Source organism: Odocoileus virginianus, chromosome 15 (genome assembly GCF_023699985.2).
Source record: "Odocoileus virginianus isolate 20LAN1187 ecotype Illinois chromosome 15, Ovbor_1.2, whole genome shotgun sequence".
Taxonomy (NCBI): Eukaryota; Metazoa; Chordata; class Mammalia; order Artiodactyla; family Cervidae; genus Odocoileus; species Odocoileus virginianus.
In genome coordinates, this window is record NC_069688.1 from 55,584,588 (window position 1) to 55,609,053 (window position 24,466).

Sequence of the window (24,466 nt, forward strand, 5' to 3'; positions counted from 1 at the left end):
AGATTTATATTTAGAAAATACAAAAAAACTAAATAAAATAAAATATAAAAATTTGTTTAAATAAATAAGAAAAACTGGAAACAACAGAAAAATGAGCAAGTGATATAAAGAAGAAGTTCACAGAAGGGGAAGCCCAAATGATTAATAAGTATATGAAGAGTAATCAAAGAAATGGAAATTGATGACAAACTACTCATCCCACCAGATCGGCAAAAAAATGGGAAAAGGTGGGAAAACAGCAAGTGTTGCTGAGGATTCGAGGAAACAAGAAGAGCATGGCTGGTGGGTGCAGACTGGCCACCAGCCGTGGTGCATGTTGGAGGGGAAACAAGGGTACATTTCCTACTCATGAACGTCTCCTAGTCACATACCCCAGAGAAACTCAAGGCAACTTTTTACTCATTTGCTATCTGTGTCTTATTAGAAGGATATAAAATAGTCAAAAGATAAAAATATACTTTAAAAAGCCCTGTGATTATACCTGTAAATCAATCATGGGACTCCCAATGCGTCTCTTCCAACCTGCTGTCTTCAAAAGAGATGATAAAACAGCTAGTCCACCCAACACACCTAAAGCAATCTAAAGTAAAAAAAAAAAACTGAGATTTATGTAATTTCATAATGTAATTTCATCAATGTTCAAAGATACTGTAAATAAAAAGTAACAAAGTACTTAAAAAAGGGCTCAAAAATTAGAAGGTACACTAAAAGGACATAGGCGCCAAACTGAAGAAACTCCCAATGGACAAATCTGGGACAATTTGAGCAAGAAAATGAAGGTAACGAATTAAAATTGCTAGAATAAATAAATATTCATGAGTCCTTACTGACCTAATAATAAATGAATAAATAAATCCACGTGGACAAAGGGAGAGTTCCTATTTACAGAATTCTAATCAATATAGAAGAAATGATGGAAAAACACAACTACCATCAGACAAATATCACAATAGTATTTTTTACTGGCCAAAAATTATCAATGGATGCTAAAATTAGAGGGCAAAAGAATAAAAAGGAGCAGGATATTTGCATAATCTCAAGTATTTCCCCACAAGACACTTATTAATTATAAGCAGAAGACGACAATGGAGAACTCTGAAGATATCATCTTAGCCATACGATCGAAGTTGACATCAACATTAACAACATATGTGTGTGCTAAGTAGCTTCGGTCGCGTCTGACTCTTTATAATCCTATGGACTGTAGCCTGCCAGACTTCTCTGCCCATGGGATTCTCTAGACAAGAATACTGGAATGAGTTGCCCTGTCCTCTTCCAGGGGATCTTCCTGACCCAGGGATCGAACCCAGGTCTCTTATCTCTCCTGCATTGGCAGCAGGGTCTTTACCACTAGTGCCACCTGGGAAGTTCATTAATAAGATATACTGACACCAAGTATCTTCTGATACAACTCACTGAGAAGGGTATAACATCACTTTCATGGTATGTATGCTAAAACTATATTTAATCATGGGAAAATACCAGATAAAACCAACTGAAGGACAAAATACCAGTGTTAAGGTCAGTCATGAGACAAAGAATGACTGACGACCTGTCACAGACCTAAGGAGACTAAGGAGACACACGATGGTTGGGTCCTGGAACAGAAAAAGGATAGTGAAAAAAATCCATAAAATCCAAAGAGTATTTACATTAGTTAATTTGTTGTTGTTTAGTCACTAAATCACATCCAACTCTTCATGACCCTATGGACTGCAGCCCGCCAGGCTCCTCTGTCCTTGGGATTTCCCAGGTAAGAATACTAGAGTGGGTTGTCATTACCTTCTTCAAGGGATCTTCTCTACCCAGGAATCGAACCTGCGTCTTTGCATTGGCAGGTGGGTTCTTTACCACTGAGCCACAGGAAAGCCCAGATTAGTTAACAGGACTGCATCAATATTAATTTCCTGATTATGACCACTGTACTACAGTATGCAGACTGGCGTGCTGCAGTCCATGGGAGTCGCAAAGAGGTGGACACGACCAACGACTGAATAACAACAATAACTACAGTTATGTAAGATGTTAATGCTAAGGGAGACTTGGTGAGAGATATATGGCAAATCTCTTTATTTTGATAACTTTCCTGAACATGTAAAAAAATTTTGTTTTAATTAAATAATATACTGAAAGTATTTTGACAGGTTAAAAGAAACTCACATCTGTCTGGACATGTGCTTCTCCTTGATCCATTTCATATGTTACTGAGAAAGAAACCTGATATTTAAAAGAAAGCAAATTAGCCATACTGGTTATATGATACAAACCTATTTTTACTATAAAAATACATTCACAGTTGAATTTTACCAAAAATATCATAGTTTTAAATTATCAATATTACTAGAGTTGACCTTTACTTATACATAAATAAATACACTTTGGGAAATTACCCACACTACTTTAAATATCCACTTAGAGCACATATTAAAGAAAGAGGGTTTCATTAGAAGGTAGATTAGGCTCATTAATGGCAGTCAAGTCAAACTAATTGTATTTCATTTTCTGATAGGTTTCTGTAACTGAGGCATGTGACCTATCCTGTGTATCAAGAGTTCAGCAACTGGCTAAACAATCACATAGGAAGAAGGCAGATTGATCAAAGGTGTAAACAAGAATCTTAGGGACACAATTACACAGAGACAGGAGAGAGATGAATCATAAAGGAGTAAGAGAAACAGTAGCATGAGAAATAGGAGAGGGAAGACACCTAAGTCTCACCAGGTCACAGAACAGGGAACTTCGAGGAGGAGGAGGTCACGAGTAGAGTCAAATGTTGCACAACTGACCCTTGAACAATATGGGGGTTAGGGGCATCAATTCCGATGCAGTCAAAAATCCAGATAGAACTTTAGAGCTGGTCTTCCACATCCATGAATTCGACCAACTTTGCAGAGTGCTGCAGTACATATTTAGTTAAAAAAAATTTTTGAAGTCCACATATAAGCAGAACCATGCAGTTCAAATCTATGTTGTTCAAGGGTCAACTGTATTAGTGTAAAATTAAAGAAATAAAGCCAGCGTATGTGGAATACCTCACTGACTTCATTAAAGAGGTTTTCAAAGAAGCAAAATGGCAGGACCCAAACTGCAAATGATGAAAGAATAAATGGTTGGGAAATCAAGGAAAGACACATGATAGCAAGCTGAATTGTTGACAGAATTGACAGAAGATTTTATGGTTTGGTTGTGCTAATTTGTTTTTAAGATAGGGCAACCTGAAACGAAAGGAACCAGCAGAGAAACTGGCCGAATAAAGGGATGGGGGTAAAACAGGAGAAAATACACGTTAATATGTTATAATAAAATATGTAAAATTAAATAGGAGAAAACAACCTAAACAAGTACGGGTTTAAAATTCACTTAAGAAAGTGGGAAGAGTCCTTTATTCTTAGAAATAGGAACCGGAGTCGAGAAAGATTGAAACAGAGATACTGAAGTATTAAAGAGGAAATCTGAGGGAATTCATATTGGATGGTTTTGATCTGCTCAGAAAAACAGGAAGATAGGTTATTTGCAGAGATGGTATGACAGCAAAGATACAGCTGCTCAAAATGAATGTAGAATTTTTAAAATAGCTGTCATGAGAAATTAAGAAATGATGAAAACTGTGCATTCTATAAATAGAATGAATTGAGGTGGGCTTCCTCAGTATAGTTCTGTGATTCTCTCAACTTTTTTCCTACCTCTTATTTTCCAATTTGTCAAAACAGCTTAGATATATTTTGGACATGAAAAATATTTAAAGAAAACATCCCGAAGTGTTTTATATTAAGATAAACATATTCTTAACTACCCAAAAATGACATTCCAGGAAAATCTAAACAAGGCAGTCTGTTGTTGTTACTAAGCTGTTCCTGGATTTTCTCCTCTCATTACAGTATATATAAATTCAGGCAACAGAAACCAATTTAGCATCAAATCAGGTAATAAAACTGAGGATGTGCCATCTTTCAGAGAAATGTCAAATCAGGTGCCTACTTTTCGCTTTATGAGAGCCTGAATCCAACAGTAGCTGAGCAGAGGTGCGAGCACAACAGCAAGGCCAAGAACACTGGCTGAAGAACTAGAACATGAAAAGTCAGTGAAGTGAAACAGTAGAAATGTAAAGCTATTAGTGAGTCTTGGAGATAAGGAATGTGCACCTTCCAACTGTCATGCTTCTAGAGGAGAGAGGGGATGAGGAAGAAGTCTGGAAGGGTGAGCTCTGGTCCCGATCTCCATCCTCTCTTACCTACCCCTCCTCGGGCAGGGACGCTTCAGTCGCCTGGCGAGGCAGAGCTCGGCCTTTGCCAGGCTCCTTCTTTTGCCTGCTCTCCGTGTGTGCACGGTCTCACTTCCACACACAGGCCCTTCCCGGCAGGGGAGGACTCAGGTTCTGGGGTGAAGTTTAACTGAGTTGGGAAACTGTCAGAAGACTAACTGGTTGTAGGTCCAAACTGCATTCTCTATTTCACTTTAGTGAAACAGTTATAAACTTTCATAAACTATAACTATAAACTAGTTATAACTAGTTCTACTAGTTATAAAGCTAATAATTTGATTCTCTTTCTGCCTGTTTAAGTACGTCTCTATCAAGTGGGCAAGACTGGTGAGAAAAGAAACACATATGCCCACTTAAGGTTTGAGTTCCTGGTTTAGTGGGCAAGGAGACAAATCTTAACAGAAGCAAGGTGGCCAAAGAGAACGAGAACTATCCTGGCACCCAGAACAGGGAGGCCCAGCGGCTGGTGACACTATCCGCTGACAAACTTAGTTCTTGCCTTTTTATGTGCAGAATCAATAAGAACTCACCTCTTACCACCATTAGTAAAAAATAACTGTCTTGACTATTTAAAACTCTGAAAAGGACTAACAGTCTTTGGACCATAATGCAAACTCTATCAGTTTTACAGTAACACATAGAGAGGCAATGACCAGGAAGGAACTCACCTTCACAGACTGGCTGTTGGGATCTTTGACATCAATGTCACTGTAGGCAATGGTAATTAAGGGAGGGTAAATGTTTCCATTTTTTGTGTTGGGTACAAGGTGGATGCTGTTTAAAAGAAAATTCATTTTTAGTTAAAAATACACTGAGGCCCTTAAACATACATATAACTTACTGTTTCCTCTGAATGTGATATGAATAATCTTGGTGATCTCAGAACCACCAGTTATTAAAAACTAGAGAAGGTTAAACATAAACTAATGGTGACAACACAGGCTATCTGAAGTAGTCAAAACTTTAGATTAAAATACACCCTCAAAAAACGCTTCTTGATCTAGGTCCTACAAAGTTTACAAATAAAATCAATGAAGTACTGTGTACCACTTTTGAGGAATACTCAAGAGTAACACCTAGAGAAAGGCAGATAATATCCTGACTTTGAAAAAAAGATGAATTCTTGGTGACATCCCTGGTGGTCCAGTGGCTAAGACTCCACACACCCAACGCAGGGGCCCAGATTCAATCCCTGATCAGGGAACTAGATCCCACATGCCGCAACTAATGATTCTACGTGCCACAACTAAGATCTGGCACAGCCAAATAAATAAATAAAATAAAAATAAATATTAAAAAAAGATGAATTCTTAAACAAAGATAACGTGGCACATCTAGTACTATCTATGGCACATAATAGGGTACGTTTTGCTGAATTCAACACATTAGTAACATATCGTTTGTAAACTCAGAAAGGAAAATGCCAAGTACCAGTGGCCAACATGGTTTCATCAAAATAAAGTCAGGCCTGACTAGTTTCAACTTCATTTTCACTACATTGGGGAATCTACATTGGCAGATTGAGGGAATGCTAAAAACAGTACAGGTAGATTTCAGAAAGGTATATGACAAAGCTTCTGTACTGCCTACCTCATGCAAGGTTATCGTGAAAATCAAAATGAAAAAACAGTGAAAAAGTAGTGCATGTTGAAATGCCATAAAGATGATGGCGTTGGCTTTCATCAGTGGATTCAAGGTGCACATCATAAGATACTAGAGTAGAAAAGCCGGCTAAAGTTAGAGACAGGAATCTCACAGCGGAGGAGAGATAGTGAGGGCTGCATGGCACTAAGGCAGGGCCATCATCAAAGTATCTGAGGAAGAGTGAGGTGTTGATAACTAATGAGGGCCAACCTAGAGCAGTGGGTGCTGAAGGAGATGGAGCCACAGGAGGCCCGTCTGCTGCAATCATCTGGCAGGCTCTAACACACCCGTGTCAGCCCGCTGATCTTCACTGCTCCCCACCTCTCAACTCACTCTAACTTGGCAAGTCTAGAGTGGGGCTTAGGATACGAATTTTGGCAAACTCTTTAAGCCCTTCTGAAGTAATTATCCCCTCTATTAGTCTATCCCAATCTATATAGACATCTAAGAACACATTATGTATCATTCCAGTTGAGGTGTTCTTACTGTTTTAATCTGATAATTACAACACTTTCACTATGACATTTTCCCACATAGTCCAAGCCTCATTCAGTAAATTAGACGTTTGTTTACCTCAGTGATATTTGGGTAGCGACTCTAATTAACCTTGGCTGGCTTCCTAAGTCATTTTCCCGTCCACTTAATGCATCCACTAAGAAAATGCGCCGAGTCAGAAGCCACTTGCCCGAACTACTGTCTTTTATTAAAAAAAAAAAAAGATGGGTTTAAAAAAATACTTTGAATTGTTCAAGGTGGCACTTAAAGTGAAGATTACTGGACAATTTTAAAACATAAAATTAGTACACTTTCTTTTAAAAAGATGGCTGCAAAAACAACTCCCGCTGTAAGAAATTCCTAGTAACAGCCTTCCCCACCGCACTTGAATGTTTTCTGATTGTTTGGACTTTTCATCAGTTTGGAAGGATTTTCCCTGCAAATTACCTGAATAAATAGGATTTTATAAAATGAAAAACAACAAAAGAAACTAATTTGTCCAAAAAGCAGCTCAATGGTTTGAAGAAGCCCTGATTTTACAGTTCTACTGTTTTTCTCAGGAAAAAACTTTCAGGAATGATAAAATTTCTTAATAAAAAGCCTGATATATTTAGTAAATAAGGCTTCCCCAGTGGTTTAGACAGTAAAGAATCTGCCTGCAATGCAGGAGACCTGGATTTGATCCCTGGGTAGGGAAGATCCCCTGGAAAAAGGAAGGGCAACCCACTTCAGTATTCTTGCTTGGAGAATCCCATGGACAGAGGAGACTGGCAGGCTACAGCCCATGGCATCGCAAACAGTCTGATATGACTGAGTGACTAAGCACATTGAGTAAATATATCAACAACCTTACTGTTTTACTGTGGGGCATGCTATATAAGACCTTACAATCAGGGACTTCCCTGGTGGTCCAGTGGCTAAGACACCGTGCTCCCAAGGCAGGGGGCCCAGGTTCAATCCATGGTCAGGGAACTAGATCCCACATGCTGCAACTAAGACCTGGTGCAGTCAAATAGATAAATATTTTAAAAAAACAAACAAGCTTACAATCATAGAGAATCCATGACTTTTCTTATAATCTGTGGTTTATTAAGCTATGTTGGTTGACTTATTTATTGATTTCAGCTCAGAGAAAGAGTGGTGTGTATAGACACCTTACCTTGGTTCACAAACATTTTCTTGTACTGAAGATTTAAGTTTAACACAGGCACAGCCCAGATATATTGGTGCTGATTCTCATCAGTATATTCAAGGTACACATCATAAAATGTAGGATTAGGAAAGTCAGTTAAGATCTTAGGGATAGGAATCTCACACTGAAAAATAATATTAAAAGTACCCAAATTGAAAGTTAGAAAGCATATTTATTATCTTTAAAAGATTTGTCATTGTAAAAGAAAGTATCTTCCAACTATACTGTTTATACACATTTTCATACATCTTTTAAAACATGAATACTATCTATGACTCTTTTATAAGGGCCAAAATAACTAACAGTAAAGAACCACCTGAATCTTGTCCTACAACCCAGCTGGAGAGGCTGTATATTCATTCTCAACTGTAACTGTACAGCAATAAAAAGGTTTAAAAACTCCTATCCTGTGGGGTGAGGTCCCAACTCTTTCTCCTGATATACACTGTTTATGATGTGACTCCCCTTAATAGTGTCAGGTTTATCTCCCACTGCTTTCTCTTTGTCTGTGGTTCAGTCACACTAACCTAATTATAGTCCCTAAATATGCTATGCTATTCGACATCTCTCTGACACTGCAAATGGTATTCCTGCCTGGTATTCCCTTCCCTACTGTGCTCCCTGGTAAACTCATATTCATTCTGCAGGCTCAAGTGTCACTTACTGTGTAAAGCCTTTCTGAACTTCCCTAGGAACCGTTAAGGACCCTTCTTTGGACCAACATGGTTCCTTGTTCATATCTATAGCCCAACACATCACATTCTTTTCAATTCTTTGTCTATATAGCTGTTTTCTTTACTAGGCTGTGAACTCCCTGAGAGGCAACTGGGTTTGATGGAAAAAAACACGGTTAAAGCCTAACAGAACATTTACTTGATGAAAGAATTTCAACAAGTTACCTAATCTTATTGAGCAACAATTCCTCATCCATAAAACACAACTAGTATGTATTTTACAAAGCTATTTCATGGATCAGATGAGATAAAAATGATAAAATGCTGAGGACAGAGCAGTGGGCATTTAACAAGTATTGATTATTCTGGCCCAAAGTAGACACACAACAGTTTTTTAAAGTAACACAGAAGTCATTTCTGATAATAAAAGCAAATTCAAGTTCATGATAGGAAATATGAAAAAGAAAGAAAATAATCTGTAATCCCACCATCCAGAGATAACCACTGTTAAAAATGTTTCTTTTTCTCATCTGTTTTCCCCAATGGTGCTTTTTGTTATTTTAACAAAGCTGGAATCACAGTTTTGTTCTGTGGTGTGTGTACATGCATTTTATCAAGAAGTATTTTTGTAGACTATTGAAGGTCTTTCAAATGTTTAACGGCTCATAATGTTGCTTTGTCCCATACTGTAGTTTTAAAATGCACTACCAAATGAAGGAAGGTCAGGGAGGGAGGGAGGTGAGCACGGAGGGAGAGAAAAGGAACCATTTTGTTACTGGAGGGTGGGGGGAGGAGGCAGTGATAACACTTTATTGTTTATTAAAAATGAAGTACTTCTACTTCATTCTAAAATCCTCAAAAGTGGAGATTATTTTTAAGACCTATATGCCAGAAGCAAATACACAATTATGATGTTTAAGACTCTATGGATGACAAGGTACTGTTTTCATGCTGATTATATTAATAAAAATCATCCATAAATTATTCATTAGCCCGCAATGTGGGAGACCCAGGTTTGATGCTTGGGTCAGGAAGATGCCCTGGAGAAGGAAATGGCAACCCACCCTAGTACTCTTGCCTAGAAAATTCCATGGATGGAGGAGCCTGGTGGGCTACAGTCCATGGGGTTGCAAAGAATCAGACACAACTGAACAACTTCACTTTCACTTTCTTTTCACAAAAAATTACTAATTTCAAAAATTCAATAATTATTCCAATTATTGCTGATGTGAAAAACGAAGCCAAAATGTAGACTGTCTAAAATAGTTCCAACTTACACTTTGTTGATAGGTTGTTCCAAAAGAATAAGCAGCATTTAGTCTTGTCTCTGTGTCTGGACAAAGCTACAACAAAAGAACACAACTGATAAACATCTCTCATGAATCTTTTCTTTGCTTATAGTCAAGGGTTCTCAAGACTTAACATGGATATATACTTTATATATTATACTTTACTTATTTAAGGTTATCAAGGGAGTGAAAAGTTAAGGGGGTATCTGTTATAACTTAAAAGTAGTTTTAAGAAATTCCAATTTAAAACAAAACAAGAAAAATCAACTCTAGTAAGCAAACTGACGCTCTATTCAAGCGATAATCTAGTTTTTTCCTCATCTTCACCTCAGTCAAAAACAAGACACGTTAGGGATTCTCTCTAGAATCATATTCACCTGTAAAACTCCTCCTTCTAAAGTTTGCCACTTGAGAAAATTTCCTCTCACATCATAGGAAGCAGCAACAAACTTCAGTTTTGTATTCTGCTTAAAGAAAAAAAAGAATAAAATAATGTCATGTACTCTGAAAGTCTATAAATATATATAATGGTCTATAAAAACTTTCAGAGTTTAGACTTTCAGAGTATATATAATAGTCTATATAAATTTTTTCATTGCCAATTGATCTTTTCTTTTTCTAGAGATCAAATACTGAATTCATCGATCATTACTTTGAGGCAAAATTAATCAGTATATCTCTCTGATTAAACACGCTTAATATAAATGGACTGGGTTTTTGCACAAAAACTATTACTTCAGAATTGAGAGGCAGTGACAGATAACTTCTTTTCAAACCTGTTAAATGAGTGTGTGTGTACGTGAATGGGGGATGAATAGAGGAGGAAATAATCTATTCTTTCATTCTAGAAGGTCAAAAAAATGAAGGTAAGCATTTGGACCTGTGACATGCTGAGGAAACGCATAGAATCCCACTCAATCTTTGGCAGCCCTTTTTAAGAATGTGGAGATCTAGGACAGAGAAGGCTTTGCGTTTGGTGATGACAACCTTCCCAACCCACAAGTACTGCCACCATAACACACAATCCAGAGGCATCCACACTCTCAAGGAAGAAAACCAAACTCGATACTGTTTAGTTCCTCAGCAGCTGATATCTAGATTTAATTTAGTCATTAAAACTTTAAAAATCTATCAAGAATTATGTCTAGTAATATTCTTATTACCTTTCAAAATTATAAATCAAAATGTAGTTAACCTTCAACAATATAGAGATTTGTACCTGGTTTTCCCCTTTAAAACTGAAATTTGTAGGAAGAGGTGTAGTACTAAGTATTTGAGGTGCTAATCCTAGCTGGTCTCCATAGAACAGCCATGGAAGATTCTGTCTCCTACAAACAATCACAATTGTTTTAATAAAGGGGGAACGGTCTTAGTACATATTTGTGAAAGTAACTGCACCGAATTTGGTCAAAATGATGGTTCATTAATTAGAATAACCTTACCAAAAGGAAACAGAATGAACAGTGCCCAGTGCAGCAGTATTTTCAAAGATAACCTGAAACAATCCACATGCATCAAAAGTAGAGGAGTCATAAGAATTCATGTTCATTACACAGATATTTCCAAGTGCTTGGCAAGATGTTAGATTGCCATACACCTACAGGAAAACAATGACAAAGAAATATATGGACTTTAATATCCTAAACAAAAGTTCATACAAAAACTATGCTTAGTTTTAATTTAATTATGCTTAGAAACTGAATTCTGCAAATTCTTTTTTTGGATATTCTTTTGCTTTTAATACCTTTCCTCTAATTAAAGTAGAAAAGAACTTTCCATATGGCAGGTTAATAATTTATAAATTTTACCTGAAATTTTAGGTGAAGATATAAAGACAAGCAACTGAAAGAAGAACTAAAAACTTACAGCATGACATTTAAAAAAACTATTACATGAAATAATTATATTTGAAATAATAGTAATTGGTTCCTAATATTAGAATAGAAATCTAACCTACTTATATTTTATTTAATCTATTTTATATCTATTGTATATAAATCTAATCTATTTTAAGCAATTTGTTTTATGAACAACAAAATATCATCTGTTGAGTGTGACCCTCAAACTTCTTTCTAAATTTTCCCTTTCAGGAAAAGACCACTTCATTTTTACAGTTATTCAAATAAAAATCATTGCAGGAATCTTCTCTCCCTTCTCATATCCCATTCATCGCTAAGTCTGGTTGGCTCAATTTTAAATGTATATATCCAGAAGCTAAACACATCTTTCACTTGCATGGCACCACCCTTGTCCAAAGGCCCATTTCCTCTCACTTGGATCACTCTAGTAACCTCCTAGTTGGTCCCCCTGCTTGTTTTTGCCCCAACTAAACCTACTTTCCATGTTAGAATGATCTTTTTCAAAACCTGAGGCCGACCACTGTCTTCCTTTTGCACAAAATCCTCTACATCCCTTCCAGTAAACTCCAGGTCTCACAGTTACCCCCTTCATCCTTGAACTCACTTCTCCACTTTCCCTGCTCACTGCTCTGGCCACTTAGGTCTCCCTCCTGTTTCTTTAGCATGAACATGCCAGAGAACCCCTGCTTTGGGACCTCTGCACCTGCTGTGGTCTCTGCTTAGAATTCTCTTCCCCTAGATATTTTCATGGCTCACTTCCACTTCCAAGTCTTTGATCAAATATCATATTCTCAGAGACGCCTGTCCTGACCACCCTCCATAAGTTAGGACCACTTCTACTCTCTATGCTCTTTATCCCGATTTGCTTGTCTTTATAGCACTTGGCATCACCTCATAATTACTTACAATTCCACAAGGGATTTTTCTGTCTTTTCCTAAAATAGATAACTGAAAAGATTTCAGAACAGGGCCTGACATACAGTAGGTCATCAACAAACATTTACTAAATGATAGTATGAATTAGTCTCCCCTAACATTCAATTTCAGCTAAGGAAGTTTGGACATATTTAATTTATGTATAATAAATGTGAAATGAATAACATTTTCTTTATTAGTCTCTTTCAGTTCACTTAGAAAGGGTTTTAATAGAATATGACCAAGGAGACATATCTACTTAGAAAAGTTTTATTAACTGGGGAAAAAAATGGTACCACAGTCTCTTTTGAAATGAAATAAAAACTACTTTCTAGAAATTCAAACATACCCAACAAGCAGCTGCTGATGACTGCAAATACTTTGCAAACCATTCTGAAGTGAAAGATATGCCCTGTAAACAAAAAGATGAATGTTAGTTTTACGTTTAAATAGAAATTCCTTAACTCTACACTATTAGGAAAACATTACTGTGCACATTGCTGAGTGGGAAATAACTAATATTACCTTTCCAGTGTTATCAGAAAAATAGATTTGAATAAGAAGAAAAGAATTAATTCCAACCAATGTCAGTAATTATAAGTAGGACTGAATTACAAAATCACATTGCTCAGACAAAAGATACAAGGAAATAACATATGTTTATAATAATAAGAAAAAAAACTATTATGCCCATTTCACTAAAATGAAAATCAAAGTGCAAAACAATAAAAGAAAAACTAGATCTTGACTTAGAGTTGGTTAATATTTGGTGATTTCGGATTATTACACTGTATTAAATTGCAAGTAATAAAAAAGAAATTATTTGTGAATGATTTCTAAGCAACAGGAGATTGGGGATACATAGAGAAACTAACATTTAAAATCTCCAAAGTGGCGATTCTCAAACACCAGAATATCAGAATCAACTGTGGAATTTCCTGAAAACAGAAAATGCCTGGCTTCATTCTAAACCAAATAAATCAGAATCTCTAGAATGAGACAAGGCACACACATCCTCTGAAAACTGCAGATAACAGGCCTCCCTCTAGTTAAGAACCACTGCTCTAAAGCTCATCTGCATATCCTGCTAAAAAATGAGACACTGAGAAACACCATCTGTAGTAAATTCTCTGAACATGAACAAAGGTGATAAAACCAAATTATATGAAATATGGCACCATAACTGTTCAAGAAATCTAAAATAAAATTATTATGAGTCACCATTTTCATCTCTTCAATAAGCAAAAATTCTCATGTTTTAAGAAAAAAACATATGTGTAGAATGTTGGCTAACACACACAAAAAAACCTAGTAAAAATGGAAAGTATTGACAACAGTATTGGCAAATGCATGTAAAATGAAGCCACAGACAAATGCCAGGGATAAAGTTGCATGATCCTTTATAAAACAATATCCACATACTTTAACCCATGAATTTAGAAACACTTAGGACATGTGCCTTAAGTCAATAATCTCTCCAAAAGGAAAAACACATCTATGGGCATAAGATGGTTGACAGCAATATTATTAATAACAAAAAACCTAAATATTTAATAGACATACAATTACATGAATCTTAATGCATAAACTAGAGTATTATGTGACAATTTAAAATTATAATTATTGGTTGAGACTGGAACATGGTATAGAGAAACCAAGGTAGTGCCTGAAGACTGAAGGAGACATGTTAAAATAACACAGGAGCTATACCAAAGGGAAGTCCAAATTTGGGACAATTTGAGCTTTCAAAATTTGGCCACTAAAAAAAAAAAAAAATTTGACCACTGCTGAGCAAATCTGGAAATCTCATTAGTGTCCACAGGACTGGAAAAGGTAAGTTTTCATTCCAATCCCAAAGAAAGGCAATGCCAAACAACGTTCAAACTACTACACAATAGCACTCATCTCACACACTAGCAAAGTAATGCTCAAAAATTCTCCAAGCCAGGCTTCAACAGTACATGAACCATGAAATTCCAGATGTTCAAGCTGGATTTAGAAAAAGCAGAGGAACCAGAGATCAAATTGCCAACGTCTGCTGGATCATCAAAAAAGCAAGAGAGTTCCAGACAAACATCTGTTTCTGCTTTATTGACTATGCCAAAGCCTTTGACTGTGTGGATCACAACAAACTGTGGAAAATTCTTCAAGAATTGGGACTACCAGACCACCTGACCTGCCTACTGAGAAATCTGTATGCAGGTCAAGAAGCAACATTTAGAACCGGACATGGAACAACAGACTGGTTCCAAATTGGGAAAGGAGTACTCCAAGACTGTGTATTGTCACTGTGCTTATTTAACTTCTTCTTTTTTTTTTTTTTTTGCTTATTAAACTTCTATGCAGAGTATATCATGTGAAATGCTGGGCTGGATGAAGCACAAGCTGGAATCAAGATTGCCAGGAGAAATATCAATAACTTCAAATACGCAGATGACACCAGTCTTACGAAAGAAAGCAAAGAACTAAAGAGCCTCTTGATGAAAGTCAAAGAGGACAGTGAAGAAGCTGGCTTAAAACTCAACATTCAGAAAACTAAGATCATGGCATCTGGTCCCATCATTTCATGGCAAATAGATGGGGAAACAATGGAAACAGTGACAGACTTCATTTTTGGGGGCTCCAAAATCATTGTGGATGGTGGCTGCAGCCATGAAATTAAAAGACACCTGCTCCTTGGAAGAAATGCTATAACCAACCTAGACAGCACATTACTTTGCTGACAAAGGACCATCTACTCAAAGCTATGGTTTTTCCAGTGGTCATGTATGGATGTGAGAGTTGGACTACAAGGAAAGCTGACTACCGAAGAATTGATGCTTTTGAACCGTGGTGTTGGAGAAGACTCTTGAGAGTCCCTTTGACTGCAAGGACATCAAACCAATCAATCCTAAAGGAAATCAGTTCTGAATATTCACTGGAAGGACTGATGCTCAAGTGCAAGCTCCAATACTTTGGCCACCTGACGCAAAGAACTGACTCATTGGAAAAGACCCTGATGCTGGGAAAGACTGAAGGCAGGAGAAGGGGATGACAGAGGATGAGATGGTTGGATGGCATCACCGACTCAATGGATATGAGTTTGAGTAAACTCTGGGCGCTGGTGATGGACAGGGAGGCCTGGCGTGCTGCAGTCCATGGGGTTGCAAAGAGTCGGACACGACTGAGCAACTGAACTGAACCCAACCACACTTTGAAAAGAAGAATAACAGTGACAATTCATAACATATTCATGATACCAAGGGTTTGCAGTAAAGCTAAAGAGAAAAAAAGAGCAAGTGTCAACTTAAAAATATAAAAAGGAACAATAAAATTGTGAAACCATTTTGATATAACAATTTAATAACTAATTCAGATAAGGTTCATCAATGACTGCTAAAAAGGATATGTACATGGTCTCAAAGTAAAATCTCAGATTAACTTATTAGTCACAGTACTTTTACAAGGGAGAGAAATGGCAGACAGCACCATGACTAGGCAGTCAAAGTTAGCATCACCAATAACTGGATATTCTGACATTATGCGCTCCATGTTATGATACAATGGGCTATACACAGTACCCATGTCATATTTTTCCAAAAACATGTTTCACAGAGTCTAATCATAAGAAAAACATGAGAAAAATGAAGACTCTGGGATGCTCTACAAGAAAGCTGGCCCTGACTCTGCAAGAGTCAGTGACCATAAAAGAAAAAAAAAAATTCAAAAAGCAAAACAGGATAAGAATCTCTATTCTAAATTAAAGGGGACTAGAGAGATTTAATTTCAATGTGGGATCTTTTGCTGATCCTGGGTCCCTTTGCCAAAAAAGTGGGCAGGGATAAAAAACTTTATTGAAACAAGTAGGCAAATTTGGATATGAACAGTATATCAAATAATTCTATTAATCTTTTGAGGTGTGATGTCAGAAAAATGCCATTTTCCTTAGGAGCTACAAAATATTGAGGAGTAAAACATTACACAGCTACAACTTATTTTCAAGTGGTTCAGAAAAAAATACGAATGTATGTGTACATGTGCATGTTGACATTCACAGAGAGAGAGAGAAAGCAAATGTGGCGAAACACTAATAATTGGTTAAACTAGTAAAAGATACACGCACAGTCATTGTTTTTTTTTTCTTTTTTAACTTTTCTGCAATAAAAATTTTTCAAAATTAAAGTTGGGAAAGCAAACCAAGATGTAAGCTCATGGTCTTTGGGGAAAGGGAATGTGAAGACACTGACTCAAATATTTGGAAATTCTTTATTGCTTGTCTGATATATTACTACAGAGGATTGGATGTCTCTCTTAGAAATTACATAAAACAATAAGATAAACAAAGAAATAGTTATAGATGTGTGTATGCATATGCATGGTCTTCCCAGGTGGTGCAGTGATAAAGAATCCGCCTGCCAATGTGGCAGACACAAGAGCAGTGGGTTCAATTCCTAGGTCAGGAAGATCCCCTGGCGTAAGAAATGGCAATCCAATCCAGTATTCTTGCTTGGAAAATTCCATGAACAGAGGAACCTGGTGGGCTTAAGTCCATGGGGTCGCAAAGAGTCAGACACGACTGAGCAACTGAGCACACACTCACACACATGTTTACACATAATGTGTGTATATATTTTCTAGCTATGCCTGCTAATGAAGGCATACTAAGCATGGTAATCTTTGTTTCTAAATATTATCCTTAAGAGCTTCTTAGAGAAATAGTTGTTTCCAGGACCGAAGCAGGAAAAGTATAAGATAAGCCTGGAAATCTTGTTGTGCCAGACAGGAAATGCTCCAAGAAAGATACAGTTATGTCCAAAAGACATAGGAACAAACTCAAACGGCTTCTAATGGCCAAACCTATGAAAATGTGAGGAACAATGGACTGAGCTTATTTTAGCCCCAAATTACCAAAGGAAGAAAAGCAGAAATATCCTTAACACTAGAACAAAAAAACTGAAGCATACTCACAAGCTCTCCATAACGTGCAGTTGAAATCATACGTAGAGGAAAATTCCCTGTGCTGCCGAAACATAATCCCCCTGTCTTCATAAATAAATAAGAAAAAAAAAAGTTTATGTAAGAATATCAGCAATTCAACTTAAAAATATATACATTATCAATGTAATAAGCCTTACTAAAATGTTAGGTTCTGAACATGCACAGGACCTGTTGGTATTAATGAATGTTGGTTCACATCGGACACACCTGTCAATACAACAAAAATTATTTTTAAAACGTTAATGAATTATGCTAGCTCTAATTTAATTGAGAGCTTGTCTTTCTAACTTTATAGATTAGAATAGGCTATTCAACTAAGTAATTACTTGCAATAAAGTAAACATATCTGAAGTATACACTACTCTGTATTATAAGGCACGGTATAGATAAAATCAATAATATATATAAATATAGTACCTAGAAAATACTAAGTGGATTGCAAATAAGTTATTATTATATACTATATATTATAGATTATGTACAAGTTACATAACATCAATAATAAAACAAAAATAGCTAAAAATAGCTACCTTTTACTAAGCACTTACTCTATAGTACTTGTTTAGGTATGTAAAGTATGTTTCTGAGCTGTGGTAACAGCCTATGAAGTGGATGGTATGTCCCCTTTCTGAAGACAAGAATACTGGCTTAAACAAAGGTCAAACAACCAGCAAGAGACAGAAACAAGATTTAAATCTTCTTTGCGACCCCCTGGACTATACACTCCATGGAATTCTCCAGACCAGAATACTGGAGTGGGTGGCCTTTCCCTTCTCCAGGAAATCACCCCAACCCAGGGGTTGAACCCAGGTTTCCCACAATGCAGGCAGATTCTCAACCAGCTGAGCCACCAGGGAAGCCCATTTAAATCCCATTCTGTCTCATTCTCTGGACCTCAGCTTCTTTACCTGTTAATGCCTTCTTCTAGCCTAAGGAATATGATACGAAAGACACAAATTCTATGTAAATAAGATATTAATGAAGACAGCACCCAGCATACTGCTTACCTGTTTCCTAAAGCATTTGCTACCGTAAAAGAGTTTTCACTTTTATCACAGAGCTCACAAGTTGCTTGAGACAACAATGTTCCATTAATATTTCTTTCCACTAAACAATTTAGAGACAATAAGACATAATTCATAATCAATATACAAGCTTCTATACACTTAGTAAAACCCACTTGTAATTATTCTAATAATTCTCAAAACACCTTGTTAGAACAAAACATGTCAATACTTTACATAAAGTTTGAAAAGTGAAGCCTTCCCCATTCCCACATTAAAAAAAAAAAATACAGAAATTTCCAAATTATCATCATCATAATAAATTAATATATTTTCCTTAAAAATTTTCTTTCCTCTTACCTGCATATTCCTGTTACACTAAGTTTGGGGAAGCAAGTATTTTCACAGACTTCTGGTAAGTTTCTCATCTTGAGAGGGCTTTTGGTGGTATGTATTAAAACTGTAAATTCACATACTCTATAATACATAATACTAAAACTTCATTTTTAGATACCTAACCTACAGAAACACTTGACTATGTACATAAAAATATTCATCAAAACATTACTAGTTTGAAAACAATCTAAATATTTAAAACAGCAAAAAGTTATAAAACACCATGGAGTGGATTAAAAAGAATGAGGTAGATCATACCATTAACTGAAAGGAATATGCTAGAGAACAGCTTATGAAATAGCTACATAAAAAAATACCACTTATATTTCCTGTGGTTACAATGTATACAAAGTACAATGCATACATTAAAAACAGAAAGAAAAAAAAAAAGAGTCTAGAGGACACATTCTAGACTCTACTTCTCACCTAAAATATGGTCAGTGGGACAGTGGCATTTTCCTTCTGCAGTTAAACCACCAGGGCAAGAAATACAGTTCCAGCCATCTTCAGTAACACCTTTCTAAATTAAAAAAAAAAACAAATTATTTCCCCTTTCTTTAATTAATGTTCTCCTTCTTAAAATGATCACGTGAGTTTAAAAAGTCACAATAAGGTATAATTTGTAGGCAATATGTAAATAAATTATACACATATGAGCTACATAAAAATTTCCTGGAAAGACAATTTGTGCTTATATTCAAACATTACGCTACACATTATTATTATGTACTGACTACTATTAACTACTAAGAAGTAAAGGCAATAGTTCTTTGTGATTTTCAATTCAAATGAGCTTTTATTACCATGATTAATATGGTCATCCAGTTTTTCAATTTACCAAGATAAAATGCAACAAAATTCAATGGTATTGAATCAACAAACAGCCAATTAATAGTTTAGCCTTACCTGTTCTAAAATAATTATTCTAATTTTTAAAAATTCAAATACATTAGCTTTCAGCAATTAAGTTATAATCCAAAATGGATGAATCTTATGGTAAATAAATATACCTAAACTTGTTTAAATTATGAGATCTTTTTTAATCCACTAATAGCTTGTACTGGTAAAGATTTCTGATAAAATATGACACCATCCAAAACTGAATTTATATGATTTAGAAAAAAACCTGTGGTAAAAATACAGTAATTTTAATACAAACATGGATATAAACAAAATAAATAGAAAACAATGGTAATAATAAAACAATGACACAAATTGTGTTAAGTTTTGGCCAAAAAGAATGGATATATCAAGAAATGCCCCTGTATTTGATACATTTACACATATAGGGCTATTTAAAAAGTATGATAGCTTAGTGTGTGTGTGTGTGCTTCGTCATATGTGATTCTTTGTGACCCAATGGACTGTAGTCCACCAGGCTCCTCCGTCCATGGGATTTTCCAGGCAAGAATACTGGAGAGGGTTTCCATTTCTTACTCCAGGGGATCTTCCCGGCCCAGGGATAGAACCTGCATCTCCTGTGTCTCCTGTATTGTAGGTGGGTTTTTACCACTTGAGCCATCAGGGAAGCCCCACTAGCTTAGTAACATCACTGAAAAATTAGTCTGCTTTGGCACCATTTCATATTAGTACCTTTTTCTCATCATAATTCAGCTAGGGTCACTATTTCCAAAAATATAAAGTATAAAAATGATCATCAAACCTATAAGTACTAGTCATAAATCAGGACAAATGGTAAATATTAAATTCCCAGATTAAATTTTTTTTAAATACAATAATGAGAAGAGATAACATTGTATTTTAAAACAAAAATGTGAAGAAACATTACTATGAAAGTTAGAACTGCCATACTAAGACTCTTAATTATTCAAAATGATTGGAAGATACATTTCTGTTAATCAAGAATCATCATATATAGTTACTATTAATACACTAATTTTCCAAAAATTATGATATAATGAAATGATTAATAAAACAGCATCAGATATTATTTAATCTATTTAGTGATGAAATAGGCATTTGATGAACTTATCACTCAGATGTCATTATGAACATGAATCATTATATAAAACTGTTGACATTATATTTACTCGGTAGATATCATTCATTCATCTATTTTCCTTTATAAATCAGTTTCTCTATGAAATAGAAATAAAGACAAATTATAGCTTTTTTTTTAATTTCAGATTTTAAAAATACCTTTCTGTTTTTTTTCCAAGTTTGCAAAATTTCACTGATCTCCCACAGTTTAGTAAAAACAAAGCTGGCTTAATAATATTAAAGTCTGTGGGAAAATATTAGAGTACAGCATTAAACTGCAGTTTAAAAAATGATATTTGCTATTTTTTACAGTAAGATTAAAAAAATAATAAATACTCCATACCATGTGTTCTGGGCACTTTTTACAAATAATATCAGGTCCTCCATTATTAGAGATCATCTGAAATCCTGGTAGACACACACAGGAAGTTCCTAAAAAGAAGAGCCAGTTTTGACCTTGATAAATAAAATTCCAAGATAGGAAAATTTTAATAACTCTTAAGATCTTGAGAAGCAGGTCCTAAGAGCAAGACAGTGGAGCCAGTATTGCCTGGGTTTTAATATTGATTCTGCCACTTAGTTTTGTGACCCTGGGCAAGGAACTGTTCTGTGTCTTTGCTTCGAATTAGGTAAAATGGGAACAGTACCTACCTTATGTGGTTAATATGAGTACTAAATTAGTCATTATAAGCATATAGAAAGTGCTCTATTTACGTCTTACAATGTGTCTGGCATACACTAGGTATTGTGTTTGCTACAATTTTAAGTGCAAGCATAAATAAGTTATTAAATTATAAATATTAAACTAACAACAAAACTACTGACTAACCGCTATGGGAGATTTTACAAGTCTATTTCACCCAACCAGACACATATACTCACTGAGTTCAAATTCTGTCAAAACAAAATCTTATTAGAAAAGTTATCTTGATTCAAATAAATCACTGTTTTCCTCTGTTTGGAAAGATTAAAGTAAACTTTATAAGATAATCACTATTCAACTTGCTGGAGAGGACAGTATTCTCTAAGAAGGCATTAAGTGGACACTTAATAGGAATACATGTAGTAGAATACTTATGATATCAGGGTGCATGACTATGAACCTTACACTTTATAGAATGAGTCTGGGAATGCTTTCTTCTTACTTCCTCACCTGAGAAGCCTGACTTGTCCTACACAATGACTTAAATCAAATTTCAAGATGGCAGAAAGTTAATACCATGGGTGACCAAATTGAGATTAAAAACATCCTAGACTTTAGAATATGGGAAAAATCTTATCCTGAGCAGCTTCAGAGGACAACTAGGACCAAATGACGAACATCTCAAGAAAAAAAAAAGTTTAATCTAAAGAGACTTTGGAGGGAATAAGTAATATTCAACAAAGAAAGGGCTAAGTCCTACGGAAATCTATACTATTATGGACATTTTGTATAGCGGAAACACAAAAGTCAAGACAGACGGCAAAGAGATAAACGAGTTCTTCCAGTCTCCAATTTACAGGACAAAGAAGGCTTGACGACCTCATCCAGACTTCCATTTCTTTATCTCTAAAGTAAGAAGGCTGGACCATAAATGGTTAAGGTCCCAACCAGCTCTACATTTCTGGATTTAAGATTAAACAAACAAACAAACAACTACCAAAGTTTCCAAGCGCTAATTTGCATTCCCTCCCAAACAGGTCCTGTCACCTGCTCTTAGCACCTCAGATTATCCTGGTGGTGGTTCACTCAGTCGTGTCCGACTCTCTGCGACCCTAAAGATTACTTCATTTCTCTTTCTTCCGTAGTCAGCTTTCCAGAGGCCTCCCTAAAGGCCCCCTGATGAGGGGTAGGGGCCTGGAGACAAGAAATTCATTACGAGACCTTCAGGGTAGCGGACTCAAGGTTTCCCCAACCTCATTCGTTGTGTGTTTAAGCTTCAATCCTCCGAGGAGACCCTCCTCTGAGGCGCTGGCAGTTAACCTTTCTGAAACATTCTTTCCGCAGGGGGAAAAAGAAAAAGAAAAAGATGTTTCAGCGACGCCGGGATCTGGGCACGGCACCAAGCGGGGACTGCTCCTTCGGCCAGGGCCCGTCCCGAGCCTTCTCACCTCGGGCATCCTGCCTCTGATTGGCACCACACGCCACACAGGAGAGCGCCGAGATATCGAAGTATTGGTTGTGGCCGCACGTCTCCGGCTGCCGGAAAGGAAGAAAGAAGGTCTGAGCTTGTGAGACGCGAGGGAGCACCAGCAAGAGGAACAGAGTCACACTCGCAGCCGACAGGATGGACCCAGCGGCCATCGCCACCACAGGCCCGCGGCCGCCCGTCGCCATGGTACAGACGCCGGCGGCCAGGCGGTCTCCGGTGTCCCGTCAGCCTCAGCGGCGACTCTGCAGAGCTGATTGGATCGCGGCGCCACGGTGTTCCGGAAGTGTCGACCTGGTTGCTAGGTTACCAAAAGCCGCAGGAAGCTGGCGATCTGGAAAGGATGGGTTCGGTTCAGTTCAGTTCTGTCGCTCAGTCGTGTCCGACTCTTTGCGACCCCATGGACTGCAGCACTCCAGGCCTCCTTGTCCATCACCAACTCCCGGAGTTTACACAAACTCATGTCCATTGAGTCGCTGATGCCATCCAACCATCTCATCCTCTGTCGTCCCCTTCTCCTCCCGCCTTCAATCATTCCCAGCATCAGGGTCTTTTCCAATGAGTCAGTTCTTCGCATCAGGTTGCCAAAGTACTGGAGCTTCTGCTTCAGCATCAGTCCTTCCATTGAATATTCAGGACTGATTTCCTTTAGGGTGAACTGGTTGGATCTCCTTGCAGCCCAAGAGACTCTCAAGAGTCTTCTCCAACACTACAATTCAAAAGCATCAATTAGAGGCAAGCTAACCCTGGAGCCTGGCAGGCACGACCAGATTTCAGACACTAGGAAGCGACCTGTTTGCCGGAGGTGAAATCAATTTCAGAAGTCGCAAAATAGGTAACCGCAGCCAAGAAAATATCTGACTTTATCACACAAAAGTATTGTTTCATTAAGTCGTTAGATGATATTTACATCAAAACTTATGGTCATTTTCATGTTAAAGGACACAGGCCAGCAATGTATTTGTCAAAATACACTTGTCCAAAAAGTAGGGGAAAAAAACAACACTGATTTGAAATATGCAATGTTGGATGATTGGCTCGAGGACTGAAAAAGAGGGCTTCCCTGGTGGCTGAGATGGTAAAGAATCTGCCTGCAATGCAGGAGACCAGGGTTCAATCCCTGTATCAGGAAGATCCCCAGAGAAACCGGCTGCTGGGGATGAAACCGGCTCCAGTACTCTTGCCCGGAAAATCCTGTGGACGGAAAGTCCTGTGGACGGAAAATCCTGTGGACAGAGAAGCCTGGTGGGCTACACTCCATGGGATTGCAAAGAGTGGGACACGACTGAGTGACTTTCACTTCACTGAAAAAAGATCTTTCCTGACAGACCTTCTTTTGTGTTTCTATGTTCTTTGTTTTGAGCATAGAAATCATGTTCATAAAATGAGATCTTTAGTCCAGTTGTAAATAAAGAAGGAATCTATTTTTTAAGTCAAATATACACATACATGATTGTTATCTTTCAAAATGGGCACTCTTAGAGGCTGTTGGGCCCAAAACATTTTAGAATTACCTTCAAAGCCAGTTTCTGGGTCATAAAAGAAAAAGCTGTTTCTTAATATTTAAATTTCATCTCCTCTTTTGTTGTATTCTGTTTTATTGTTTTATTTTGTCCTTCCTCCCCAATAA

The 24,466-nt window shown here is 36.9% G+C and overlaps 1 protein-coding gene across 3 annotated transcripts in view; it reads right to left on the reverse strand.

Annotated features, from left to right (window-relative positions):
• Positions 1–23,050, reverse strand: part of TMEM67 (transmembrane protein 67) — a 42,353-nt gene extending 19,303 nt beyond the window's left edge. For 2 of the 3 annotated variants that reach the window (XM_070477404.1, XM_070477402.1), the window contains exons 1-16: positions 22,799–23,050; positions 21,051–21,139; positions 19,133–19,226; positions 18,314–18,413; positions 17,444–17,513; positions 17,277–17,351; positions 12,679–12,741; positions 10,998–11,152; positions 10,775–10,883; positions 9,933–10,022; positions 9,544–9,609; positions 7,560–7,716; positions 6,479–6,602; positions 4,930–5,035; positions 2,161–2,217; positions 482–580 (exon numbers count right to left, since the gene is read on the reverse strand). In XM_070477404.1, the coding sequence (XP_070333505.1) occupies positions 482–580; positions 2,161–2,217; positions 4,930–5,035; positions 6,479–6,602; positions 7,560–7,716; positions 9,544–9,609; positions 9,933–10,022; positions 10,775–10,883; positions 10,998–11,152; positions 12,679–12,741; positions 17,277–17,351; positions 17,444–17,513; positions 18,314–18,413; positions 19,133–19,226; positions 21,051–21,139; positions 22,799–23,024 (1,680 nt within the window). In that variant the 5' untranslated portion in view covers positions 23,025–23,050. The remainder of the gene's footprint in view (positions 1–481; positions 581–2,160; positions 2,218–4,929; positions 5,036–6,478; positions 6,603–7,559; positions 7,717–9,543; positions 9,610–9,932; positions 10,023–10,774; positions 10,884–10,997; positions 11,153–12,678; positions 12,742–17,276; positions 17,352–17,443; positions 17,514–18,313; positions 18,414–19,132; positions 19,227–21,050; positions 21,140–22,798) is intronic. The other variant, XM_070477403.1, reaches the window with a different exon arrangement.
• Positions 23,051–24,466: the final 1,416 nt, after the last annotated feature.